The sequence below is a fragment of the Bombina bombina genome, chromosome 6 (assembly GCF_027579735.1).
Source record: "Bombina bombina isolate aBomBom1 chromosome 6, aBomBom1.pri, whole genome shotgun sequence".
In the NCBI taxonomy this organism is placed as follows: domain Eukaryota; kingdom Metazoa; phylum Chordata; class Amphibia; order Anura; family Bombinatoridae; genus Bombina; species Bombina bombina.
In genome coordinates this window covers 466304368-466330856 of record NC_069504.1, presented here as the reverse complement: position 1 = coordinate 466330856, position 26489 = coordinate 466304368, and the positions used below count along the sequence as shown (strand labels likewise).

General features: G+C 41.6%; 1 protein-coding gene across 1 annotated transcript in view; it reads right to left on the bottom strand.

Moving 5' to 3' along the window:
- FAM13B (family with sequence similarity 13 member B) overlaps nucleotides 1–26489 on the bottom strand; it is a 794661-nt gene that overhangs the window by 316078 nt on the left and 452094 nt on the right. The window contains exon 10 of the mRNA XM_053717251.1: nucleotides 5648–5783. Coding sequence (XP_053573226.1) covers nucleotides 5648–5783 — 136 coding nt within the window. The remainder of the gene's footprint in view (nucleotides 1–5647; nucleotides 5784–26489) is intronic.

The window sequence follows — 26489 nt, the reverse complement described above, 5'->3', positions numbered from 1 at the left end:
CTCTGCCCATAGAATTATCTTTGAAACCTCCAACATTACCAGGGGGCTTCTTGTCCCCCCCTGATGGTTGATATAGGCTACAGTCGTGATATTGTCCGACTGAAATCTGATGAACCTGACCGCAGCTAATTGAGGCCAGGCCTGAAGAGCATTGAATATCGCTCTCAGTTCCAGAATGTTTATCGGAAGGAGGGCTTCCTCCTGAGTCCACGAACCCTGAGCCTTCAGGTAGTTCCAGAGTGCGCCCCAGCCCAGAAGGCTGGCATCTGTGGTGACTATAGTTCACTCTGGCCTGCGGAAACTCATTCCCCTGGACAGATGGACCCGAGAGAACCACCAGAGAAGAGAATCCCTGGTCTCTTGATCCAGATTTAGCAGAGGGGACAAATCTGTGTAATCCCCTTTCCACTGATTGAGCATGCAAAGTTGCAGTGGTCTGAGATGTAGGCGGGCAAACGGAACTATGTCCATTGCCGCTACCATTAGGCCGATTACTTCCATACACTGAGCCACTGACGGCCGAGAAGTAGAATGAAGAGTACGGCAGGAAGTTAGAAGCTTTGATAACCTGACCTCTGTCAGAAAAATTTTCATTTCTACTGAATCTATCAGTGTTCCTAGGAAGGAAACTCTTGTGAGAGGGGAGAGAGAACTCTTTTCTTCGTTCACCTTCCACCCGTGAGACCTCAGAAAGGCCAGAACAATGTCCGTATGGGACATGGCGATTTGAAAAGTCGACGCCTGTATCAGAATGTCGTCTAGGTAAGGAGCCACCGCTATGCCCCGTGACCTTAGAACCGCCAGTAGGGACCCTAGAACCTTCGTAAAGATTCTTGGTGCCGTGGCTAACCCGAAGGGAAGAGCCACAAACTGGTAATGCCTGTCTAAGAAGGCGAACCTGAGGAACTGATGATGATCTCTGTGAATCGGAATGTGGAGATAGGCATCCTTTAAGTCCACGGTAGTCCTATATTGACCCTCCTGGATCATAGGGAGGATGGTTCGGATAGTCTCCATCTTGAAGGATGGGACCCTGAGAAATTTGTTTAGGATCTTGAGATCCAAGATTGGTCTGAAAGTTCCCTCTTTTTTGGGGACTATAAACAGATTTGAATAGAAGCCCTGCCCCTGTTCCTCCCTTGGAACTGGGTGGATCACTCCCATAACCAGCAGGTCTTGAACACAACGTAAGAATGCCTCTCTCTTTATCTGGTTTACAGATAATTGTGAGAGATGAAATCTCCCCTTTGGAGATGAAGTTTTGAAGTCCAGAAGATATCCCTGGGAAACAATCTCTAATGCCCAGGGATCCTGGACGTCTCTTGCCCAAGCCTGGGCGAAGAGAGAGAGTCTGCCCCCCACTAGATCTGGTCCCGGATCGGGGGCTACTCCTTCATGCTGTCTTAGAGGCAGCCGCAGGTTTCTTGGCATGCTTCCCCTTGTTCCAAGCCTGGTTAGGTCTCCAGACTGGTTTGGACTGGGCGAAATTTCCCTCTTGTTTTGCATTAGAGGAAACTGAAGCTGCACCACTCTTGAAGTTTCGAAAGGAATGAAAATTATTCTGTTTGGTCCTTAACTTATTGGACCTATCCTGAGGAAGGCTGTGACCTTCTCCTCCAGTAATATCAGAAATGATCTCCTTCAGACCGGGCCCGAATAGGGTCTGTCCCTTGAAGGGGATGTTAAGAAGCTTAGACTTTGAAGTAACGTCTGCTGACCAGGACTTAAGCCATAGCGCCCTACGCGCCAAAATGGCAAAACCTGAATTCTTAGCCGTTAGCTTGGCTAAATGAAAAATGGCGTCAGAAATAAAGGAGTTAGCTAACTTAAGAGCTTTAATCCTGTCTAGAATATCATCTAACGGGGTATCCACCTGTAGAGCCTCCTCAAGAGACTCAAACCAAAAAGCCGCTGCAGCAGTAACTGGGGAAATGCATGCAAGAGGCTGGAGAATAAAACCTTGATGTATAAAAATTTTCTTAAGGAGACCCTCCAATTTTTATCCATAGGATCTAGGAAAGCACAACTGTCCTAGACGGGGATAGTTGTACGCTTAGCTAGGGTGGAGACTGCTCCCTCCACCTTAGGAACCGTCTGCCACGAGTCCCGTATGGTGGCATCTATGGGAAACATCTTTTTAAAAGCAGGAGGGGGAGAGAACGGCACACCTGGTCTATCCCACTCCTTAGTAATAATTTCCGAAAACCTCTTAGGGACTGGAAAAACATCGGTGTAAACAGGTACTGCAAAGTATTTGTCCATTTTACACAATTTCTCTGGAACCACAATGGGGTCACAGTCATCCAGAGTCGCTAAAACCTCCCTAAGCAATAAGCGGAGGTGTTCAAGCTTAAATTTAAACGCTGTCATCTCAGAATCAGACTGAAGTAACGCCTTCCCTGAGTCTGAAATGTCACCCACAGATAGCTCACCTGCCTCGGCTTCTGAGCATTGTGAGGGTATATCGGACACAGGCAATAAAGCGTCAGAAAGCTCTGTATTAATTCTAGCCCCAGAGCTGTCTCGCTTTCCTTGTAGCCCTGGCAGTTTGGAGAATACCTCTGTGAGGGTAGCATTCATAACTGCCGCCATGTCCTGTAAGGTAAAAGAATTAGACGCGCTAGATGTACTTGGCGTCACTTGAGCGGGAGTTATAGGTTCTGATACATGGGGAGAGTTAGATGGCATAATCTCCCTCTTTTCAGTCAGAGAATCCCCTGGAGATAAATTTTTAAGCGCCATAATATGGTCTTTATAGTTTATAGAAATTTCAGTACATTTGGTACACATTCTAAGAGGGGGTTCCACAATGGCTTCCAAACATATTGAACAAGGAGTTTCCTCTATGTCAGACATGTTTAACAGACTAGTAATGAGAGAAGCAAGCTTGGAAAACACTTTAATAAAGGTGAAACAGCAATTAAACAAAAACGTTGCTGTGCCTTTAAGAGAAAAAAAATAGCACTTAAACTGCAAAACAGTGAAAAAATACAGTAAAATATTTGAAATTTTTACAGTGTGAGTAAGGGACTAAAGCAGCATTGCACCCACTTGCAAATGGATGATTAACCCCTTAGGCCCCAAACCGGATTGGAAAACGTTAAAAAACGTTAAAAATCAATTGAGCACCATGCCACAGCTCTGCTGAGGCTCCTACCTGCCCTTAAATACGATTTTGTGCAGAATTAAAACCTTTGAAATGGTTCTCAGATGCCAGAGGACTCTTCTAGGGAAGCTGGATGTCTCAGTCTGTATTAAAACTGCGCAGTTAGAGTGCTAAAATAGGCCCCTCCCACCATGTACTTGATGTCAGAGGGGCCTTAAGAAAATACTCCTAGGAGTAGCTGACTAGCCATGTGGAAACTAGGCCCCAAATAAAGACTTATCTCCCTCAGAGAAAAAAACGTCCTATTTATGAAATCATGTAAACGTTTTGTCACTAAGCAATATGAATATTAACATGAGTATTACCCTGTTATGTAAGCATGATCCCAGTCGCTGTTAAATCACTGCATCAGGCTTACCTCAAATACACAAGGCTCTGTCAGCATTTTCTAGAACTTATTCCTCTCTCTAGAAATAAAAATACTGAACATACCTCAAAGCAGGTAATCTGCAGGCCGTTCCCCCAACTGAAATTTTCCCATATTCATCAGTTATGTGTGAGAACAGCAATGGACCTTAGTTACAAACCGCTAAGATCATCAAATCTCCAGGCAGAATTCTTCTAATTTCTGCCTGAGAGAAAAACAGTACAACGCCGGTACCGTTTAAAAATACACCCAGGCAACATGCAATCACACAACCCCTTCTCCCCAGCACCCAGAGATAAGACAAATAAACCTGTGCTCAATGTAGTTGAGTATCACACCACAGTCAAATTGCCTCCCAGTGAGGTTTCCCTTTTGTTCTCTCTGTAATGGGAAATTATGCAGAATATCTTCAGCCAGACTTAAGTCAATTTGCTGTAAAAACAGCAACCCATGTACCTTGCACAGTTATCCCTGTGCAGTAAATGACGGGCTGAGTATCTATGGTTAGAAGAACATACATCTGGCCAGCAAGGGCTTGGGAACTTCCCAGCTACACCAATGACCTGTTGTGTGCAAAGACTTCACTGACAAGCATTATATTGCACCAGCCCTATAGAAACAGACCCTCTCTTCTGGGAACTATCCACTGAGGGTAATCAAATATGAGAATATAAGAATAATTTTCTAGCACCTCTCTCTCCTTGCCCTCTACTTGACAAGGGAAAGAACTACTGGGAGAGGGGAAGTAGGAGTGATATATATAAAGCTCTGGTAGGGTGTCTGCCTCCTCCTGGTGGCCAGCTGATGTAATTATCCAAGAGTAAGGATCATGGACTCTCAAACATTAAACAGAAAAACTGATAAGCAGCAGATCAGCGGGCAGGCACTTTTTGTAACTTGGCCGAAGAGCACACACTCACAGTATAATGTGTAGCAGATGAGAGGGAAGGCATTTTATAAATCTAAGCAAAATAGCTTGCACTTAGCAGTAAGTTATGCGTAGAAAATAAGCAGGCCGCTTTATAAAACTTGACACAAGGAGTAGCAATCATGATATGAAGCCTGCAAGACAGCTTCCATTAATGAATAGCATAAAGGCAACTGGAATCACAGATCACACACGATGCACAGGATTAAGGAAGGATCCTCAAGGCAACAGTGAGGCAAAGAACAGGCGTATGCTTGTTCCATGTATCCTACAGATAGCTGCTATCATTTGCTACTAAGGACCCTGCCCAAAAGAACATGGCTGCCATGAAAGTATGTCATGACCAGTTACAATGGCAGCCAATTCCAGTACAGTGGTCTTTAGACTTAAAGGGACATTAAACTACTGTGTACAAACTACTCAAGCATGGTTACTACTCACCATACTATTGCTTTGTCTCCTGTACCTGTAGCTCGATTTAAAGCTGTTCTCTTATTTTAACTAATTACAGAATCCAGCTGCTAAAGCTCTGCATTTTATACTGGGTGCCACCATCTTGTAGTGCACGTATTGTTGCATCATGTGACAGGAGGCATGCACTTTCACGGATCTGGCTTTTTGACAACTGCAACGTGCACTTCAGCTTAGTTCACATAATAGAAAGTGGAAGAGTTGCACGTTTTCAGTTTCTTTTCACAGTTGAAAAGTTGCATGACCAATATAAGCTCCAAGATGGTAGAACCCAGTGTAAAGATGCAGAGCTTCACTAACTGATAATTGTAAGGGGTTAAAAAAACAACAACTTTGAAGACATGTGCAGGCACAGGAGGAAAAAAAATAACATGGTGAGCAGTCACCGTGCTACTGTAGTTGCAACTCAGCAGCTTAATGTACCTTTAACATATGAAATATTACATTTATAAACACTGTAACATCCTGTAATTATGAGGCACTAGTACTTAAAGGCAAACCAAAAAAAAGCACAAATGTAGGAAAAGCTTGTGAAATGTGCTTATAAAAATGCACTTGGTAGAATGCATTGCAATGTCAGGGCAAACTGGGTAGAAAAAAAATGTCATTATGTATATAATCACATTTGTAGGTTATTTTCTTGATTAGCCAACTCATACTTTTCTTTACATATTAAAACAAAGATAGCTTGTGCACTGCACATGATGAGCTTTACCTTCCTGGTCAACATCTGAAATATTTCTTAACTCCAAATGGTGAATGCTAGCAGCTTCTCCTCTCAAAGAAACATTTCCAGGTTTCAATGTTTGCCGTTCTGAATTTGCATTATAATCACATCCTGTACTTGAATCCTGAAATAATACAGACAATATATTGAAATTCCTCACAACATACAAACTTTGTTTGTTTTATTGCTATTATTATTTTTGTTTATTATATATAGTAAAAATAAAATCATAAAGAAACTATATAAAGGTAGACTGTAGAAACAAAATCATTTATACTTACCTGATAAATTAAAGGGACAGTCTAGGCCAAAATAAACTTTCATGATTCAGATAGAGCATGCAATTTTAAACAATTTTCCAAATTACTTTTATCACCAATTTTGCTTTGTTCTTTTGGTATTCTTAGTTGAAAGCTTTCAGATTGCATTTTAACAGTTTTCACCACTAGAGGGTGTTAGTTCACGTATTTCATATAGATAACACTGTGCTCGTGCACGAGAAGTTATCTGGGAGCAGGCACTGATTGGCTAGACTGCAAGTCTGTCAAAAGAACTGAAAAAAGGGGCAGTTTGCAGAGGCTTAGATACAAGATAATCACAGAGGTTAAAAGTAAATTAATATAACTGTGTTGGTTATGCAAAACTGGGAAATGGGTAATAAAGGGATTATCTATCTTTTAAAACAATAAAAAATCTGGTGTAGACTGTCCCTTTAATTTATCCATTACTTATGGGACTTACTCTTCTCTACCCCTAGGAGACGGCAAAGAGTCCCAAACCACAAGAGCTCTATAAACTCATTACACCTCACACATACCTCAGTCTTACATATAGACAAGCCAGTGAGGTAAAAAAAAGGAATAAGAGCCATAAAAAGAGCAGAGAAAAAAAAAAGAAAAAAAAAAAGAAGAAGATATGCCGAAGAAAAAAACTAACCCCAGAAAAAAAACACAAGGGTGGGTGGGGGTCTTGAGAACTCACCATGAAAAAAATTAATTTATCAGGCAAGTATAAATTATATTTTCTGTCATGCAGGTGGTGAGAGTCCACAATCCATTTCTCATGGGAACTAATAGCCAAGCTGTGGAGTCCACGAATAATAACAGAAAGGGCAGGATTTAAAAATTTGACTAAAATCTTTAGTAGCTTGTAAATAAAACTTTACAGCACGAACCACGTCAAGATTGTGTAAAAGACGTTCCTTCTTTGAAGAAGGATTAGGACACAGTGACGGAACAACAATCTCCTGATTGATATTTTTATTAGATACCACCTTAGTTAGAAAACCAGGTTTGGTACGTAACACTACCTTATCGGAATGAAAAATGAGATAAGGAGAATCACATTGTAAAGCAGATAACTCCGAAACTCTTCGAGCCGAAGAGATAGCTACTAAAAACAAAACTTTCCAAGATAAGAGCTTAATATCTATGGAATGCAAAGGTTCAAACGGAACCCCTTGAAGAACCTTAAGAACTAAATTTAAACTCCAAGGCGGAGCAACAGGTTTAAACACAGGCTTAATTCTGAATAAAGCCTGACAAAAATCTGGAACGTCTGGAACCTCAGCCAGACGTTTGTGCAAAAGAATAGACAGAGCAGAAATCTGTCCCTTTAAGGAACTTGTTGACAAACCCTTCTCCAATCCATCTTGGAGAAAAGATAATATCCTAGGAATCCTGACCTTACTTCATGAGTAACCCTTGGATTCACACCAATGAAGATATTTACACCATATCTTATGATAGATTTTCCTGGTGACAGGCTTTTGCGCCTGTATTAAAGGTATCAATGACCGACTCGGAGAAACCACGCTTTGATAAAATCAAGCGTTCAATCTCCAAGCAGTGAGCCGCAGAGAAATTAGATTTGGATGGTTGAAAGGACCCTGAAGTAGAAGGTCCTGTCTCAGAGGCAGAGTCCATGGTGGAAAGGATGACATGTCCACCAGATCTGCATACCAAGTCCTGTGTGGCCACGCAGGTGCTATCAAAATCAACGATGCTCTCTCCTGCTTGACCTTGGCAATCAGACGAGGAAACAGAGGAAACAGTGGAAACACATAAGCCAGGTTGAAGGACCAAGGCGCTGCTAGAGCATCTATCAGCGCTGCCTTGGGATCCCTGGACCTGGATCCGTAACAAGGAAGCTTGGCGTTCTGGCGAGACGCCATGAGATCCAGTTCTGGTTTGCCCCAACGTTGAATCAACTGTGCAAACACCTCCGGATGGAGCTCCCACTCCCCCGGATGAAAAGTCTGTCGACTTAGAAAATCCGCCTCCCAGTTCTCTACTCCTGGGATATGGATAGCTGATAGGTGGCAAGAGTGAAACTCTGCCCAACGAATTATCTTTGAAACCTCCAACATCACTAGGGAACTCCTTGTTCCCCCCTTGATGGTTGATGTAAGCTACAGCCGTGATGTTGTCCGACTGAAATCTGATGAACCTCACTGCCGCTAGCTGAGGCCAAGCCTGAAGAGCATTGAATATCGCTCTTAGTTCCAGAATGTTTATCGGAAGGAGAGCCTCCTCCTGAGTCCATGACCCCTGAGCCTTCAGAGAGTTCCAGACTGCCCCCCAGCCCAGCAGGCTGGCATCTGTTGTTACTATTGTCCAATCTGGCCTGCGGAAGGTCATACCTTTGGACAGATGGACTCGAGATAGCCACCAGAGAAGAGAATCCCTGGTCTCCAGATTTAGTAGAGGGGACAAATCTGTGTAATCCCCATTCCACTGACTGAGCATGCAGAGTTGCAGCGGTCTGAGATGTAGGCGGGCAAACGGCACTATGTCCATTGCCGCTACCATTAAGCCGATTACTTCCATACACTGAGCCACCGAAGGGCGAGAAGTAGAATAAAGAACACGGCAGGAATTTAGAAGTTTTGACAACCTGGCCTCTGTCAGGTAAATCCTCATTTCTACAGAATCCACTTTCCACCCATGAGACCTCAGGAATGCCAGAACAATGGTCGTATGGGACTTGGCAATTTGGAAATTCGATGCCTGTATCAGAATGTCGTCTAAGTAAAGGGCTACTGCTATGTCCCGTGGCCTTAGGACCGCCAGAAGTGACCCCAGAACCTTCGTAAAGATTCTTGGTGCCGTAGCTAACCCAAAGGGAAGAGCCACAAACTGGTAATGCCTGTCTAGGAAGGCAAACCTGAGAAACCGATGATGATCTTTGTGTATCGGAATGTGAAGATAAGCATCCTTTAAATCCACTGTAGTCATGTATTGACCCTCCTGGATCATAGGTAGGATGGTTCGAATAGTCTCCATCTTGAAAGATGGGACCCTGAGAAATTTGTTTAGGATCTTGAGATCTAAGATTGGTCTGAAGGTTCCCTCTTTCTTGGGAACCACAAATAGATTTGAATAGAATCCTTGCCCCTGTTCCTCCTTTGGAACTGGGTGGATCACTCCCATAACTAGGAGGTCTTGAACACAATGTAAGAATGCCTCTCTCTTTATCTGGTCTGCAGATAATTGTGAAAGGTGAAATCTTCCTTTTGGGGAAGAAGATTTGAAGTCCAGAAGATATCCCTGGGACACAATTTCCAACGCCCAGGGATCCTGGACATCCCTTGCCCAAGCCTGGGCGAAGAGAGAAAGTCTGCCCCCTACTAGATCCGTTACCGGATCGGAGGCCAATCTTTCATGCTGTCTTAGAGGCAGCAGCAGGCTTCTTGGCCTGTTTACCTTTGTTCCAAGCCTGGTTAGGTCTCCAGACCGGCTTGGACTGGGCAAAATTTCCCTCTTGTTTTGTATTAGAGGAAGATGATGCTGCGCTCGTCTTAAAGTTTCGAAAGGCACGAAAATTAGTTTGTTTGGTCCTTAATTTGTTAGACCTATCCTGAGGAAGGGCATGACCTTTTCTTCCAGTAATATCAGAAATGATCTCCTTCAGTCCAGGCCCGAATAGGGTCTGCCCCTTGAAGGGAATATTGAGAAGCTTAGACTTTGATGTAACGTCAGCTGACCAGGATTTAAGCCGTAGCGCCCTACGCGCCTGAATAGCAAAACCTGAGTTCTTAGCTGTTAGTTTAGTTAAATGAACAACGGCGTCATAAACAAATGAATTGGCTAGCTTAAGCACTTTAAGCTTGTCAAGTATATCATCCAATGGAGTTTCTACCTGTAAGGCCTCTTCCAGAGACTCAAACCAGAAGGCCGCAGCAGCAGTGACCGGGGCAATGCATGCAAGAGGCTGGAGAATAAAACCTTCTTGAATAAACATTTTCTTAAGGTAACTCTCTAACTTTTTATCCATTGGATCTAGGAAAGCACAACTGTCCTCAACGGGGATAGTTGTACGCTTAGCTAGGGTAGAAACTGCTCCCTCCACCTTAGGGACCATTTGCCATAAGTCCCGTGTAGCGGCATCTATTGGAAACATTTTCTTAAAAACAGGAGGGGGAGAGAACGGTACACCTGGTCTATCCCATTCCTTAGTAATAATTTCTGAAAACCTTTTAGGTATTGGAAAAACATCAGTGTAAACAGGTACTGCATAGTATTTATCCAATCTACACAATTTCTCTGGCACTATAATGGTGTCACAGTCATCCAGAGTAGCTAAAACCTCCCTGAGCAACACGCGGAGGTGTTCAAGCTTAAATTTAAATGTTGACATATCAGAATCAGGTTGAAGGATCTTCCCTGAGTCAGAAAAATCACCCACAGAAAGAAACTCTCCTGCCTCAGCTTCTGCATATTGTGAGGGGATATCAGACATACCTACTAAAGCGTCAGAGTGCTCTGTATTTTTTCTAGCCCCAGAGCGGTCTCGCTTTCCTTGTAACCCTGGTAGTTTGGACAATACCGCTGTAAGGGTATGATCCATAACTGCCGCCATGTCTTGTAAAGTAAACGCCATGGGTGCACTAGATGTACTTGGCGCCTCTTGAGCGGGAGTCCCTTGAGCGGGAGTCAAAGGTTTTGACACGTGAGGCGAGTTAGTCGGCATAACTTCCCCCTTGTCAGTTTCCTCTGGTGATAAATTTTTTAAAGACAGAATATGATCTTTATAACAAAGTAAAATCAGTACATTTGGTACACATTCTAAGAGGGGTTTCCACAATGGCTTCTAAACATAATGAACAAGGAGTTTCCTCTATGTCAGACATGTTTAAACAGACTAGCAATGAGACCAGCAAGCTTGGAAAACACTTAGATAAATGTAAACAAGCAAAAAATAAAAACGGTACTGTGCCTTTAAGAGAAACAATTTTTGTCAGAAATTGAAAAACAGTGATAAAAAGCAGTAAATCTTACGAAATTTTTACAGTGTGTATAATAGACTAACAGAGCATTGCACCCACTTGCAAATGGATGATTAACCCCTTAGTTTCAAAACCGGATCAAAAAAATGATATAAACGTTTTTTAACAGTCACAACAAACTGCCACAGCTCTGCTGTGGCCCTACCTGCCCATATAACAACTTTGAAAGGCACAAAAACCCTTTAGAGAGGTCCTAAGTGTTCAGGGGACTCCTTCAGGGAAACTGGATGTCTCAAGCTGTAAAATCTAATGCGCATTTAGGAGCGAAAATAGGCCCCTCCCAACCTGTATTCACAGTGAGAGGGCCTAACAAAACTATCCCTAGGCAAAATCTAGCCAGCCATGTGGAAAAAACTGGGCCCCAATAAAGTTTTATCACCAATATGTATAAAAAAACGTTTAAACACTTCCAGCAAATGTTTTATGTTTCAGTAATGTGAGAAAGTAATAAGAATATTACCTTTTACAGCAAGCATGATACTAGTCGTTATTAAATCACTGTAATCAGGCTTACCTTAAATAAATCCGGTATTAACAGCATTTTCTAGCATATTCATTTCTCTAGAAAAATTTAAACTGCACATACCTCATAGCAGGAGACCCTGCACGCCATTCCCCCAGCTGAAGTTACCTCTCTCTTCAGTTATGTGTGAGAACAGCAATGGATCTTAGTTACAACCTGCTAAGATCATCAAAGACCACAGGCAGACTCTTCTTCTACTTTCTGCCTGAGGCTAAAATAGTACAACTCCGGTACCATTTGAAAATAACAAACTTTTGATTGAAGATAAACTAAATAAAAACACCACATCTCTAGCTACTTCCTATCTTGTCGAGAGCTGCAAGAGAATGACTGGTAGTGGCAGTTAGAGGAGGAGCTATATAGACAGCTCTGCTGTGGGTGATCCTCTTGCAGCTTCCTGTTGGGAAGGAGAATATCCCACAAGTAATGGATGATCCGTGGACTGGATACACCTTACAAGAGAAATACATTTATCAGGTAAGCATAAATTTCCTTTTCTTTTACAAGATATGACGAGTCCATGGATTTCATCCTTACTTGTGGGATACAATACCAAAGCTACAGGACACGGATGAAAGGGAGGGACAAGACAGGAACCTAAACGGAAGGCACCACTGCTTGAAGAACCTTTCTCCCAAAAACAGCTTCAGAAGAAGCAAAAGTATCAAATTTGTAAAATTTGGAAAAAGTGTGAAGAGACGACCAAGTTGCAGCCTTGCAAATCTGTTCAACAGAAGCATCGCTTTTAAATGCCCATGAGGAAGCCACAGCCCTAGTAGAACGAGACATAATTCTTTCAGAAGGCTGCTGTCCAGCAGACGGATGATACTCTTCAGCCAAAAGGAAAGAGGTAGCCATAGCTTTCTGACCCCTACGCTTTCCAGAAAAAAACAATGAATAATGAAGATGATTGACGGAAATCCTTAGTCGCCTGCAAGTAAAACTTCAGGGCACGGACCACGTCCAAGTTATGCAACATACGCTCCTTCTTAGAAGAAGGGTTAGGACATAATGAAGGAACAACAATTTCCTTATTAGAAACAACCTTAGGAAGGAAACCAGGTTTGGTACGTAAAACCACCTTATCAGAATGGAAGATAAGATAAGGCGAATCACATTGTAATGCTGAAAGCTCAGAAACTCTACGAGCAGAAGAAATAGCAACCAAAAACAAAACTTTCCAAGATAATAACTTAATATCTATGGAATGCATGGGTTCAAACGGAACCCCTTGAAGAACGTTAAGAACTAAATTCAAAATCCAGGGTGGAGCAATTGGTCTAAACACAGGCTTGATTCTGGTCAGAGTCTGACAAAAAGACTGAACATCTGGAACATCTGCCAGACGTTTGTGTAGTAAAATTGACAAAGCAGATATTTGTCCCTTTAAGGAACTAGCTGATAACCCTTTCTCCAATCCTTCTTGGAGAAAAGACAGAATCCTGGGTATCCTAACTCTACTCTATGAGTAGCGCTTGGATTCACACCAACAAATATATTTACGCCATATCTTATGGTAGATCTTTCTAGTGACAGGCTTACGTGCCTGTCAGGATTTCCCTTGGACACCTGCCTACCTGAGTTAACCCCTCCTACTTTACCTTTAAATCCTGTCTACGCCCTGTTCCTAGTGCTTAGTAATTTTGATTCCTAGCACTGAGAAGTCAGAGAGACCTAAGCTCCATCCTTACTGGATTACTTCATTTCCACATATCTCCTAAAGGAATATTCAAACCGGAATAACTTCTACTCTTATGTGGATTACAACTCCTGCTTACACAGAGTTTCAGAGCTGTCACCATTTTGACTCGCTATTTGTAAGTACCTCCGCTCCTCATTTAAACTAAAGCTACCAAGGCATAACCTGCAGGACTCCTACCTTATCTTCATTCAAATTCAACACTTCAGTGTTAACCTACCTTTTGGAAACTTGGAGAGAGACTATCACTTGTTTGCATTCCGTTTACAAGCCGCCGAAGAGCTGCTGCAGTTACAACTTGTGACGTCACGTGTCACTCAAACACGGTACTCATCAATCACGCCCACAACTACGCTGCAGCACCACAATCTCTGCACGCATATACACCACAGCACCTGTGTACACTCCTGACAAGAGACTAATAGCAGATCTAACCCTGAACTTGTTCTCAGGTCAAAATGAGTATTCTGTCCTGCCACATAATTCATCAGATCTCAATATGAACTGAATATATTGCTTACCTTTCTATATTGTAATCTTATTAAATATTACAATACGAATCTTCTGTTAATTAAATCCACTTTCTAAAAAGGCATTCATTCTAGATAAGAATTGCCATAAACAGGCAGTGGAACATTCATTTAACATACGGTTTACAGCTGTGATCAGTAAACTAACTTAAGGATAGTAACAGGCAATATTTCTCAAACAAATATTGTAACATCCTTACAATATTACTAAGCCATGGCAACTGATCCAGTAGACCTTCCACAATTTGTCTTTAACCTTTCACAACGCGTGGATCAAATGGGACAAGCCTTAAGAGACCTTGAAATTGAAAATCAATCTTTAAGGAGAGTAATTAGAGATTCTCTAACGGTAAAAACAGAACCTGTTCCTGAGCCAGTTGCATCCCTTCCAGAACCCTTTTCTGGGAATAGGAAGATGTACCGCCAATTTAAAACAGCATGTCTTCTACTATTCACCCTCAAACCTAGAACCTATTGCACCGAAAGAGTGAAGGTACTGACTGTAATTTCATTTCTTCGCGGTGAACCAAGGGTATGGGCAGACGCTACATTTGAAAGCAATCAACCTGTCCTGGGTTCTTTAGATGAGTTCTTCACCCAAATGGATGAATTATATCAAGATACTGATTCCCAGATGACTGCAGAGATGGCAATGCGAAACTTAAAACAAGGAAAACGTGTAGTGGAAGACTACATAGCTGAATTTAACCAATATGTACGGGACTCTCAATGGAATCCTATGGCTCTGCGAAATCAGTTCAGACTGGGTTTAGCTGACAATATAAAAGATGAATTAGCCCGTATAGACCTACCAAAAGGTCTGGAAGCTCTAATGAAACTCGTTATCCAAATTGACCGCCGTTTAAGGGAGAGGAGGTCAGAAAGGTTTCATGCGGATCCTGTTCCAAAACCTCATTCCACTGCAAGTCCTTCATCAACCGGCAGACCAGTAGCAGAACCGATGGATGTGGGGCTAGCTAGGGCTCCCCTGACCCTTGAGGAAAGGACCCAAAGAAGATTAAATATGCTGTGTATGTACTGTGCCAATTCCTCTCATTCTGTCACGGATTGTCCACTCCTTCAAAAATCAAAGAAAAGTAAGTCTCATGTCATATCTGCAGCTAATTCTCCAAACCCTGCTCATACTTACTGTATGCTTTCTATGTCTTTGCAGTGGGATCACCAAAGAATACGCTCTGAGGCTATAATAGATACTGGTGCCTACGGAAATTTCATTAACTCTGCTGTTGTAAATTCCAATAAAATTCCCTGTGTGTTAAAGCATACTCCAGTAGCAATTCGTGTTATTGATGGTTCTTCCATCGCTAGTGGTCCTATCACTCATAAGACAATACCTTTGTTATTAACCACTTCATCTGGTCATTTTGAATTCATTGAATTTGATGTGTTACCTTCTCCGCTTTTTCCGATAGTTTTAGGAATTGCTTGGTGTAAAAAGCATAAACCATTAATAAATTGGGAGACACTAGAGATTAATTTAACATCTTCATACTGTCTTAAGAATTGTTTCTCCACTCAACCTCTTTTAGAAACCACTTTGCAGGGTCCACACATTCCTCAGGAATATTCAGATTATGCAGATGTATTCAGCAAGGTGGAGGCAGAAACCTTACCACCCCATTGTGTGTATGACTGTCCGATTGACATCAAACCTGGTTAATCAATTCCTTTTGGACGGTTGTATCCTTTATCTACACCAGAATTAGACCATCTGAAGACTTATCTACAAGACAATCTCCGTAAAGGATTCATTCGAGCCTCTACCTCCTCAGCAAGTGCCGGAATGTTCTTCATAAAGAACAAAGATGGATCTTTACGCCCCATTATCGATTACAGGGAGTTAAATCAGCGAACCATAAAAAATCGGTACCCTCTCCCACTCATCCCTGAATTAATTGAGCGCCTTCAAGACGCCACAATCTTCACAAAATTGGACGTCAGAGGTGCTTACAATTTGATAAGGATTCGTGAAGGCGATGAGTGGCTGACAGCTTTTAGGACCAGGTACGGACTCTTTGAGTACCTGGTCATGCCTTTTGGGCTTTGTAACGCCCCAGGAACATTCCAGCATTTCATAAACGACGTGTTTCGTGACCTTCTTGACGTCTGTATTGTCATTTATTTGGACGATATCCTAATTTACTCCAACTCTTACCAGGATCATGTCAAACATGTTCGTACAGTTCTTTCCAGATTAAGAACACATCACTTATATGTGAAGTTAGAAAAATGTGAGTTTCACTCTAAATCTATCTCCTTCTTAGGATACAACATCACTCCTACAGGGATAGGTATGCAGGAGGATAAGGTCGAGGCAGTCAAGAACTGGAGAACTCCAAACACTAGAAAGGAACTTCAGAGGTTTCTTGGATTCACGAACTATTATCGAAAGTTCGTTAGGGACTTCTCCAAAATAGCCAAACCTTTAACACAACTTACAAGTTCTACTATCAAATTCCACTGGTCTACTGATGCACAACAAGCTTTTGAGCTTCTTAAGTCAAAGATAACTTCAGCACCAATCCTACGTTTTCCCAACTCAAAATTACAGTACATCCTTGAGGTAGATGCTTCAGACTTTGCTTTGGGTGCCATCCTCTCTCAAAAAACATCTGTCGCTGAACCGATGCATCCTGTGGCGTTCTATTCCAAGGTGCTATCTTCGGCCGAGATCAACTATCCCGTTGGCGAGAAAGAACTTCTAGCCATCAAAAGGGCATTGGAACATTGGAGACATCTATTAGAGGGCACTGTCCTACCTATTATTATATATACGGATCACAAGAATCTTGAGTTCCTACAAACCAGTAAGACTCTCTCCTCCAGGCAGGTACGTTGGAGTTTATTCTTTACAAGGTTCAATTTTCATATCATTTATAGACCTTCATCCAAAAATGGGAAGGCAGATGCTCTTTCAAGGAAGGATCTTCCGCAACAATACCATCCAGAGTCCACTTCTATCATCCCAAGAAGCAGGTTTAACGGATTAACACCTTATTTAGTAAAAGCTTTGAAAGAGGCTTATTCCACTGATCAAGAACTTTCCGTTCAGGACCTCGAGACTGGATCGGAGGGCCTGCTTTACCATGGTAAGAAACTGTATGTTCCAGAGAATCTCAGACTAGACATTTTTTTTTTCAAAAGAGCTTTATTTGTCAAAAAAAAGATAATACAATACAACATACTTGTCATGTACAGCTTCAATTACAATATGTGTACAATTTCTCCTAAGAGGTAATATGAATACATTGTACATACAATTTCGCTCTTACTTTACCATTTTTTCTAAATAACAATTTCTATAATAAGATATTATATAATATATAAACTTTCTTAATTTCTGAATTCCTAGCCAACACTCGTCTATCTCCAGTGAACCAGTAAGTATCATAATAACCAAAAACATATAAAAAAGAGAGAGAAAGAAAAAAAAAAAAAAAAAAGGAGGGGGGAGTGAGATAAGGGATGAGGTATGGGAAAAAGGGGAGGGGGTTAGGGGCATTTATCCAGATAGAGCTGCGTTCCACTTTGCAACCATTAGTTCATGTGTTGTTATTTTCCCCTGTTCCCAATAATGTCTTTGTTCCAATGTTAGGGTATGAGTGACCTGAGCTTTCCAGTTATTTAAGGTGGGAATTTCTGAGGACTTCCACCTCTGAGGGATAAGTGTCTTAGCGCAGTTTAAAAAAATTATGAGCAATGGCATGAGTGACACCTCTTCAGCTCTGGGTAATAAGTGAAAAAGCAAGATTTCTGGTCTGGCAGGGAGTGTGATTGCAAATTTATTCTCAATGAAAGCTAGCACCTCGACCCAGAACGGGGCTATTCTGTCACATGTCCACCATATGTGCAGGAGGTCAGCCTCCTCCCCACATCCCCTCCAGCACTTCCCACTTGTTTTTTTATAAATTTGTCTGAGTCTGATAGGTGTCAAATACCATCTTGAGATGAATTTAAAATTAATTTCTTGTATGTGCGCCGAGATTGAGGAGGTTTTATGTATGTGAAATATTGACTCCCATTCTTTGGAGTCTATGTGTGAATTTAGATCTGCATTCCATCGATGTACATAGGAAGGCATGGAGTCACTGGGCGTAAAAAGCTTGTAAATTTTAGATAAAATGTGACGTGGAGAACATTCCTGCATGCATATACTTTCAAATGGTGTTATTTGCCTAATCAAGGTAGTCCTTTTGGTATGTGAATGTATAAAATGGGCGACCTGAGCATAGGAGTACCAAGATGTGAAAACTGGATTATCCAATTCTAACATCTCCTCTCTGATTAATGAGCCTATGGCTCTGTGGCGTATGTGTGTAGTAGTCATGTTAGAGCAAAAGCGTCTAGATATGGGGATCTCGGGATTCCCCAGAAAGGGAGTCAATGGAGATGGGATGGATGAAATATGTGTAGATGTATTTAACAATCTATCCCATTGCTCAAACAGTACATCAAAAAGAGGATATTCCCTAATCAAGGCAGGCCGGTGATGTTGTGGAAGCCAAGCAAGTGCTCCCACATTTTCCACTTTTAAGATGTCTGCATCCAGTCGGATCCACTGTTTTTGATCCGACTGGGAGCACCATTCAGGGATTCGCTGCAGCAAAGATGCTATTCTATATTGAGCTAAATCAGGGACACCCAAACCCCCTCTCTCTCTGGGCATATATAGAGATTTTTTCTGTACCCTTGGCCTGATTCTATTCCAGATAAACGTTTCTAAGTTGGATTGTAATTTAATAAGGTATTGGTGAGGTAAAGGTAACGGTATCGTTTGGAGGAGATAAAGGATGCGAGGTAAGATGTTCATTTTTAATATTTGTATCCTACCAAACCAGGAAAAGGGTTTGCTCCTCCACCTAGATAAATCATTCAAAATCTAATTTTGGATAAGAGTATAATTAGCCTCTACCATCTCCGTTGGGTTAGCCGTCAGATAAACGCCTAAGTATTTAAGTCTTTGGGGTTGTATTTTTAAGGAGCAGTATGTAGTCACATTTTCCATATCAGATTGAGGTACCGATATATTGAGAATTTCTGACTTAGTAAGGTTAAGATGAAAATTCGATAACCTGCCATAGTCTTGAAATTCACGTAATAAAGCTGGGAAAGATTTGTCTAAATCAGTTAAAGTCAATAGAATATCGTCGGCGTACAAAGCCGTCTTATATTCTAACCCAGACAATGTAACGCCCTTTATCTGTTGTTTATATCAAATTTTTTGTGCCAAAACCTCAATGGAGAGGGCAAATAAAAGAGGGGATAGGGGACATCCCTGTCGCGTGCCGTTACTAATTTCAAAGGGATCTGAAAGAATGTTATTCACTTTGACTTTGGCCGTTGGACACGAATATAGAGCAAAAAATTTTCCAATGAATTTCTCTCCCAGATTCATATGTGACAGGGTGGACCTAAGAAATCCCCAGTCCACCCTGTCAAAAGCCTTTTCGGCATCAGTGGACACAACTGCTAGGGGTATCTGGTTGATACGGGAATAAGAGATCAGCTGTGTTACTTTCAAGGTATTATCCCTCACCTCCCTCCCCGGGATAAAACCTACTTGATCTGTATCGACTAATTGTTTCAGTAGTGGGTTCAGCCTATTAGCTAGTACTTTGGCGTATATTTTTAAATCGGTATTTAGTAGGGAAATGGGGCGAAAATTTTCTGGCTTTGTAGGGGGTTTACCTGGCTTGGGCAGCACAGTGATATGCGCTTCTAGCATATTTTTAGAAAAACCTGTGTCCTCTTGTATAGAGTTAAATAATGTTACTAACTGGGGTACAAGTGTTTGAATATACGTCTTATAATATTTATTGCCGTAGCCATCCGGCCCTGGGCTCTTACCTACCGGTAGTTCTCTGAAGGCCTCTATTATTTCCTGAGTCGTGAATGGGGTTTCGAGCTTTTTAGAATCCTCACCGTCAAGTTTGGGAAGAGTCGGGGAAGAAAGGTATTTACTCAAGTCATGGTCACAATGGTCAGGCCCCAAGTGGGAGTCATCTTTTCTTTTTTGTTTTAAATTGTATAATGCAGAATAGTATTTCCTAAAAGTTTCGGCAATTTGAGGGCTGTCCTCAGTCGTCTTACCTGACTCTTGTTGTAGGGAATGAATGTATGCTCTTAATTGTCTACGTCGTATGGCTCTAGCCAAAAGACGTCCTGCCTTGTTTCCGTGTTTATGATAATGTTGTTGCAATGAGACAGCATTACGGCACTGTTCTTGCTGTAAATGTTGCTGTAGGGCTATTCTTTTCTGAGTAAGCTGTTCAGTTAAATTTGTATTGGATGGATCTGATTTATGGTGTTGTTCTGCTAGACGAACCTCAGCCAGAAGTGTTGTATATTGTGCTCTAATTCGTTTCTGAACTCCCGCCTTATATTTGATAAAATCTCCCATTATCACGCATTTATGCGCTTCCCAGATCAAGTTGAATGGCATATCACCAGTATTATTTAATTGAAAGTACTCCGTTAATGTTTTATCCACTGCATCTTTGAGCAACGGATCATTCAGGAGTGCATCATCAAGCCGCCACTGAAACGGCGCCATCGGCGTCTCAGGCCAATTCAACGTACATAGTACCGGGGTATGGTCCGACCAGGTTATGGGAAGGATTTTAATCCCTCTCACAAACGACAGGCTCAATGGGTCAAGCAAAAAGTAGTCCAACCTGGAGTATGTTTGGTGTGGGTGTGAGAAAAAGGTATAATCCCTATCTTTGGGGTGATAGACTCGCCATGCGTCATGTACTGCTATACTACGTAGGCTATTACTTATATATTTGATATGTTTCCTGGATAGGATAGAGGTTCCCCCAGAAGTGTCTACACTCGGGTCCAACGGTACATTGATATCCCCTCCCAATATTAGAGGGCCTTTTTTATGTTCTAGAATGGTGTTTGTGACGTCCCGGATGAATGAATGTTGTGCTGAATTTGGGGCATAGATATTTACAATTGTAACTGGTCTCCCAAACAATAGTCCATTAAGAATCAACTGTCTGCCCTCCTGATCTTTATCCATATGTAACAAATGGAATGGTATATTTCTGTGTATTAAAACCCCCACCCCACATTTTTTTTGAGGGCCTGAGGAGAAGAACATTGTGGGATAGTGTGGGGAAGTCCACTTGGGTTCACTCCCTCTCTTAAAGTGGGTCTCTTGAATTAGTACTATCTCCCCTTTTAGTCTATTGAAGTCCCTTAATGCCATTGTTCTTTTTTCGGGCTGGTTGAGACCTTTAACATTTAATGTTATAAATGTTACTGCGCGTGGCTGAGATGTCATGTTGTGCAGCTTATTAGTGTAGGGGAAGGGGGAGAAAAGGAGGGAGAGGAAAAAGAAAATAAATAAATAATTATATAGAGAAAAGGTTAGCAAGAAAAAGGTATGAGAGTATAAAAAATAAAGAGAAAAAAAAAAGGAAGATAAAGGAATAAAAAGATATATAAATACAAAGTCCTTACTGATTTTCTGTGTATTATATGTGAATAAGAGATGAGAAAATTAGCTAGAGTATCCAAATAGGGGTCTTGCTAGAAATCCAAAGGGGCTGTAGAAGATATTCTTGGTATGTAGAAAATTATACATAAGGCACCTCACCTGGCTATAATTAAAAGGTGAATCTAATTGGTTTAACTGTAATGTAGAGAACATTACATCTAGCTACGCCTGTGGGAGCTTCGATATCAAGATCCATTTAATATCTGAGCAGCAACTACAGGGGCAATAATATAAACATAAACAAAATCCTTAGAAACATTAAACAACAATAACCAAAAAACAGCAAAACACATCAACATTAGAAAACACAACAAATAGTTAATCACTAGCACATGGGGGACCTTTCTTCTTATAACATAATAGGTGAATCATCCATTACATCTAAAAGTCCAGGAGGGCCAACCCCAACCAAAGTCATCATGTTCAATCATGTCTAATACCCCCCAAGTGTTGATTGAATGAGCTTGCTTTTAAATTATCATTTGACCTTAAACATTTGTGAATATTTTAACATAGGCGATAGCCTCACTAGGTGTGAACAACATTAACTTGTGTAATATATGAACACATGAGTGCGAGGTGATCCTCAATAATATAGGGACAGTTTACCTAAAGTAATGATCTAACATATCGCTTGCATTGATTCGACAATAGATGTAAAACATTCTAACACAAATTGCGGAACACATTTGCCTATTGTTACGGCCATCATGTATCTTGAAATAATAATTTTTTAGTCTAAAAGGTATCTCATTCCTAAAAAAAAAATCAAAATAAAGACAATGCAATATAGCAATACAGAGAGCAGTGGAAAGAAAGTAGATAACTAAACATTCAATACTTATATACTTATCGTATATGACTGTCTCTCATGGGGGTTGTTGATCCTTTGTAAATATCTCTGAACACCTGTAGTATGTGGGCTAGTGTCCCAGAACTCACAGTACAACTTGCTATAAGTACTAAGTCCACATTAGGTGCATTTATTTTAAGTGTTTTCAGGGTTTTGTTCTTTCTGAGCTGTTGCTGTTTCCGTCCTTGACATGACGTCCTGCTCGGGGTATGTGGCAGGGTCGTTTATTTCTACCCCCAAGGTGTCACAAAAGTTGCAGAGATCCTCCATATTGCGAAAGATTGCAGTTTTTCCTTCTCTGGTGGCAATTACACTCACTGGAAAGCCCCACCTGTAGTTGATATGATTGGACCTCAGGACCTCTGTGATAAATCTGAGTTCCCTCCTTTTCTGCAATGTAGTCGGGCTTAAGTCCGAGAAGATAGAGATATTAATTCCAGCATGTGTTAGGGGTGCCTTTGCCCTTGCATTGCGCGTGATCTCTTCTTTCTCTGCGAAATTAAGGACTCTTGTGATGACATCTCTTGGTGGAGCCTTACCAGCAGGTTTAGGCCTCAGGGCTCTATGCGCCCTTTCCAGAATGACGTCTGATGAGTTTGGTGTTCCTTTAATAGTGCGGAAAAGATCTTGGAGATATCCGTTGAGGGCCAATGGATTGATTGACTCGGGTACTCCCCTAATTCTTAAATTATTCCGCCGATTGCGGTTATCCAAGTCCTCAACCTTATCCATCAAGGTATATATCAAATTATCTTGTTGCAGCACCTGTTTATTTACTTCTTGTACATCAGTATATAAAGTTTCGTGTGCTTCCTCTAATGTGGTAACTCGCCTGACAACCTTGTTTATATCTTTTCTAATTTCTCCAAAAAGGCCTTTCACTTCCTTCAGAACCTCTTTGATATCATCCTTAGATGAGAGTGTTTTGAGGTCATTTCTGGTAAGGTTAGTTTCTTGAAGGGTTTGAGAGTCCTGCATTTGTGTTAAAGGGCCCTTCCCCACCTGCACGGTTTCATCCTCTAGGACAGTATCTTGTGTTTTAAGATATTGGGTCATTGTAGTCATTTTATGAGGTTTATCTAATTTAGGTGTCCTTTTAAGTGGCATGTCTTTGCAGTTAACAAGTCAGGCCCTATCTTCCAATGACAGATATATGGATGCAGTGCACTCAGTGCACTCTTTATAGTAGAGTGTATAGATATAATGCTTTAGTCTATGTTGTTCAATCCGCCAGCAGATCGTACGTCATATATTTAGCATTCAGTTCTGCATATGGAATGTTGCAAGTTGTGTGCAGTAAAGAAGCTCCACTAGGCTGTAATATTATGGCAAGGGAGGCCTCCCTAGTAATACTTTTTTGTCCATATGAGAAGTAGAACAGCGCTTCTGCCCAGTTTGCAATATAGAGGTTTTAAGCGGTGACTATATTTGTGGGTTGTATTAGGGGCACCAATTTCTTACCGCCTTGTTTCTTCAGTGTAAAAGATATCTCCGATACGATATATCTGATTTCTCTCTGCTGTTAATTGCTGCGCCAGCACAGCTCTCAATGGGTATCCAGCTTCCGGTGCACGGGCCCAACTTGTAACCCGCTGTGCACGCTGAAGAAGTATGAGCAAATTAACGCACTCTGAAATGCCGTTTTAGTGTCTCAGCCTCAGCGGTGTAAACCCAAATGCGGTCAGTGTCCGTGTCAGTTATTTTACTCACATGAGCAACGCAGGTCAGGCTGGCGGTAATGGCGCCGTGAACGTCTCGCTCCTTTTGACCCCTATTTATTTAGGATCTGCACTCCTTCAATTTATCTGCTAGCTCCTCAGGCATTCACATAAGTTCCCTCAGATTCAGATGTAAGTTTTCTCAAGCCAGATGCCTGTTTTATTCCCCTAAGGAATTTCACAGCAACGGAGCTATCTTATTTTGCAGCCACCTGCTTGCGTGGCTAAGCTCCGCCCCTCAGACTAGACATTTTACAACTACATCACGATTCACCACTCGCCGGTCATCCAGGAGTCAGGAGAACTTATGAAAAGATTTCAAGGAAATTCTGGTGGCCATCTATGACAAACAGTATAAAGACATATGTGTTATCTTGTGCGACCTGCACAACCTCTAAGACTGTTAAGAATTCTCCATATGGCCTTCTCATGCCGTTACCTATTCCATCAATTCCGTGGCAACACATTTCTATGGACTTTATAGTCGAATTGCCACTCTCATCAGGTAAAAACACCATCTTGGTAGTGATTGATCTTCTAACAAAAATGGCTCACTTTCTACCTTACCATAAATTACCAACTGCTACAGAAACTGCTGAATTGTTCTTGAACAATATTGTTCGATTACATGGCTTCCCAAAGATTATAACGTCTGATCGCGGAACGCAGTTTACTTCACGCTTTTGGAAATCACTTACTAGCCAATAACATATTGACCACCGTCTCACAACTTCATTTCATCCGCAAACCAATGGGCAGGTTGAGCGAGTAAATCAGTGGCTGGAGCAATACCTCCAATGTTTCTGTTCTTACCAACAGAATCAGTGGTCAGCATATCTTCCGATGGCAGAATTTGCTTTTAATAATTCTCAAAACTCTTCTACTAAGTTATCACCTTTCCAGGCAAACTATGGTTTTCATCCTAACTCATTTCCAACTTCTGGCCTACCTGATCTCACTCCTTCCCCTTGTCCAAATGCTAATGACTTTGCTGCTGATCTTTCTACTACTTACAAGACTCTACAAAACAATATCGCATCAGCTCAAGAAAGACAAAAACACTACTACAACCTCCGCAGACGTCCTGCGCCTAACTACGCTATAGGCGATTTAGTTTGGCTTTCAACCAAAAACCTTAAATTGAATATACCCAGTAAAAAATTAGGGGGAAAGTATATTGGACCATTTCCAGTATCCAGAATCGTCAATCCAAATGCTATCACTTTACGTCTACCAGATTCCCTAAGGATACATCCAACATTCCATGTATCCTTGCTAAAGCCGTATAATCAAACTAGGACTCCTGGTGTCATCCTACCTCCTACAACCGCTCTACCTCAGTTGGATGAATATGAGGTGGAAGCTATTCTCGACTCTCGTCTTCTGAACCATCAGTTGCAGTATTTGCTGCATTGGGCTGGATACTCTTCCGAGGATGATTCCTGGGAGCCTTCTCAAAATGTTCATGCTCCTAGAAAGGTTTCCTTATTTCAGCGACGACATCCGGACCGTCCTGGTCCTTAAAACATCGTCGTCTCTGCTAGGGGGGGGAATATGTCAGGATTTCCCTTGGACACCTGCCTACCTGAGTTAACCCCTCCTACTTTACCTTTAAATCCTGTCTACGCCCTGTTCCTAGTGCTTAGTAATTTTGATTCCTAGCACTGAGAAGTCAGAGAGACCTAAGCTCCATCCTCACTGGATTACTTCATTTCCACATATCTCCTAAAGGAATATTCAAACCGGAATAACTTCTACTCTTATGTGGATTACAACTCCTGCTTACACAGAGTTTCAGAGCTGTCACCATTTTGACTCGCTATTTGTAAGTACCTCCGCTCCTCATTTAAACTAAAGCTACCAAGGCATAACCTGCAGGACTCCTACCTTATCTTCATTCAAATTCAACACTTCAGTGTTAACCTACCTTTTGGAGACTTGGAGAGAGACTATCACTTGTTTGCATTCCGTTTACAAGCCGCCGAAGAGCTGCTGCAGCTACAACTTGTGACGTCACGTGTCACTCAAACACGGTACTCATCAATCACGCCCACAACTACGCTGCAGCACCACAGTCTCTGCACGCATATACAGCACAGCACCTGTGTACACTCCTAACAAGAGACTAATAGCAGATCTAACCCTGAACTTGTTCTCAGGTCAAAACGAGTATTCTGTCCTTCCACATAATTCATCAGATCTCAATCTGAACTGAATATATTGCTTACCTTTCTATATTGTAATCTTATTAAATATTACAATACGAATCTTCTGTTAATTAAATCCACTTTCTAAAAAGGCATTCATTCTAGATAAGAATTGCCATAAACAGGCAGTGGAACATTCATTTAACATACGGTTTACAGCTGTGATCAGTAAACTAACTTAAGGATAGTAACAGGCAATATTTCTCAAACAAATATTGTAACATCCTTACAGTGCCTGAATCAAAGTATCAATGACCGAATCAGAGAACCCCCGCTTAGATAAAATCAAGCGTTCAATCTCCAAGCAGTCAGTTGCAGAGAAACTAGGTTTGGGTGTTTGAAGGGTCTCTGAATGAGAAGGTCCTGCCTCAATGGAAGCTTCCACGGCGGCCGAGGCCATGCCCACTAGATCGGCATACCAAGTCCTGCAAGGCCATGCAGGCGCAACTAGAATTACAGAAGCCCTCTCCTGTTTGATCCGAGCA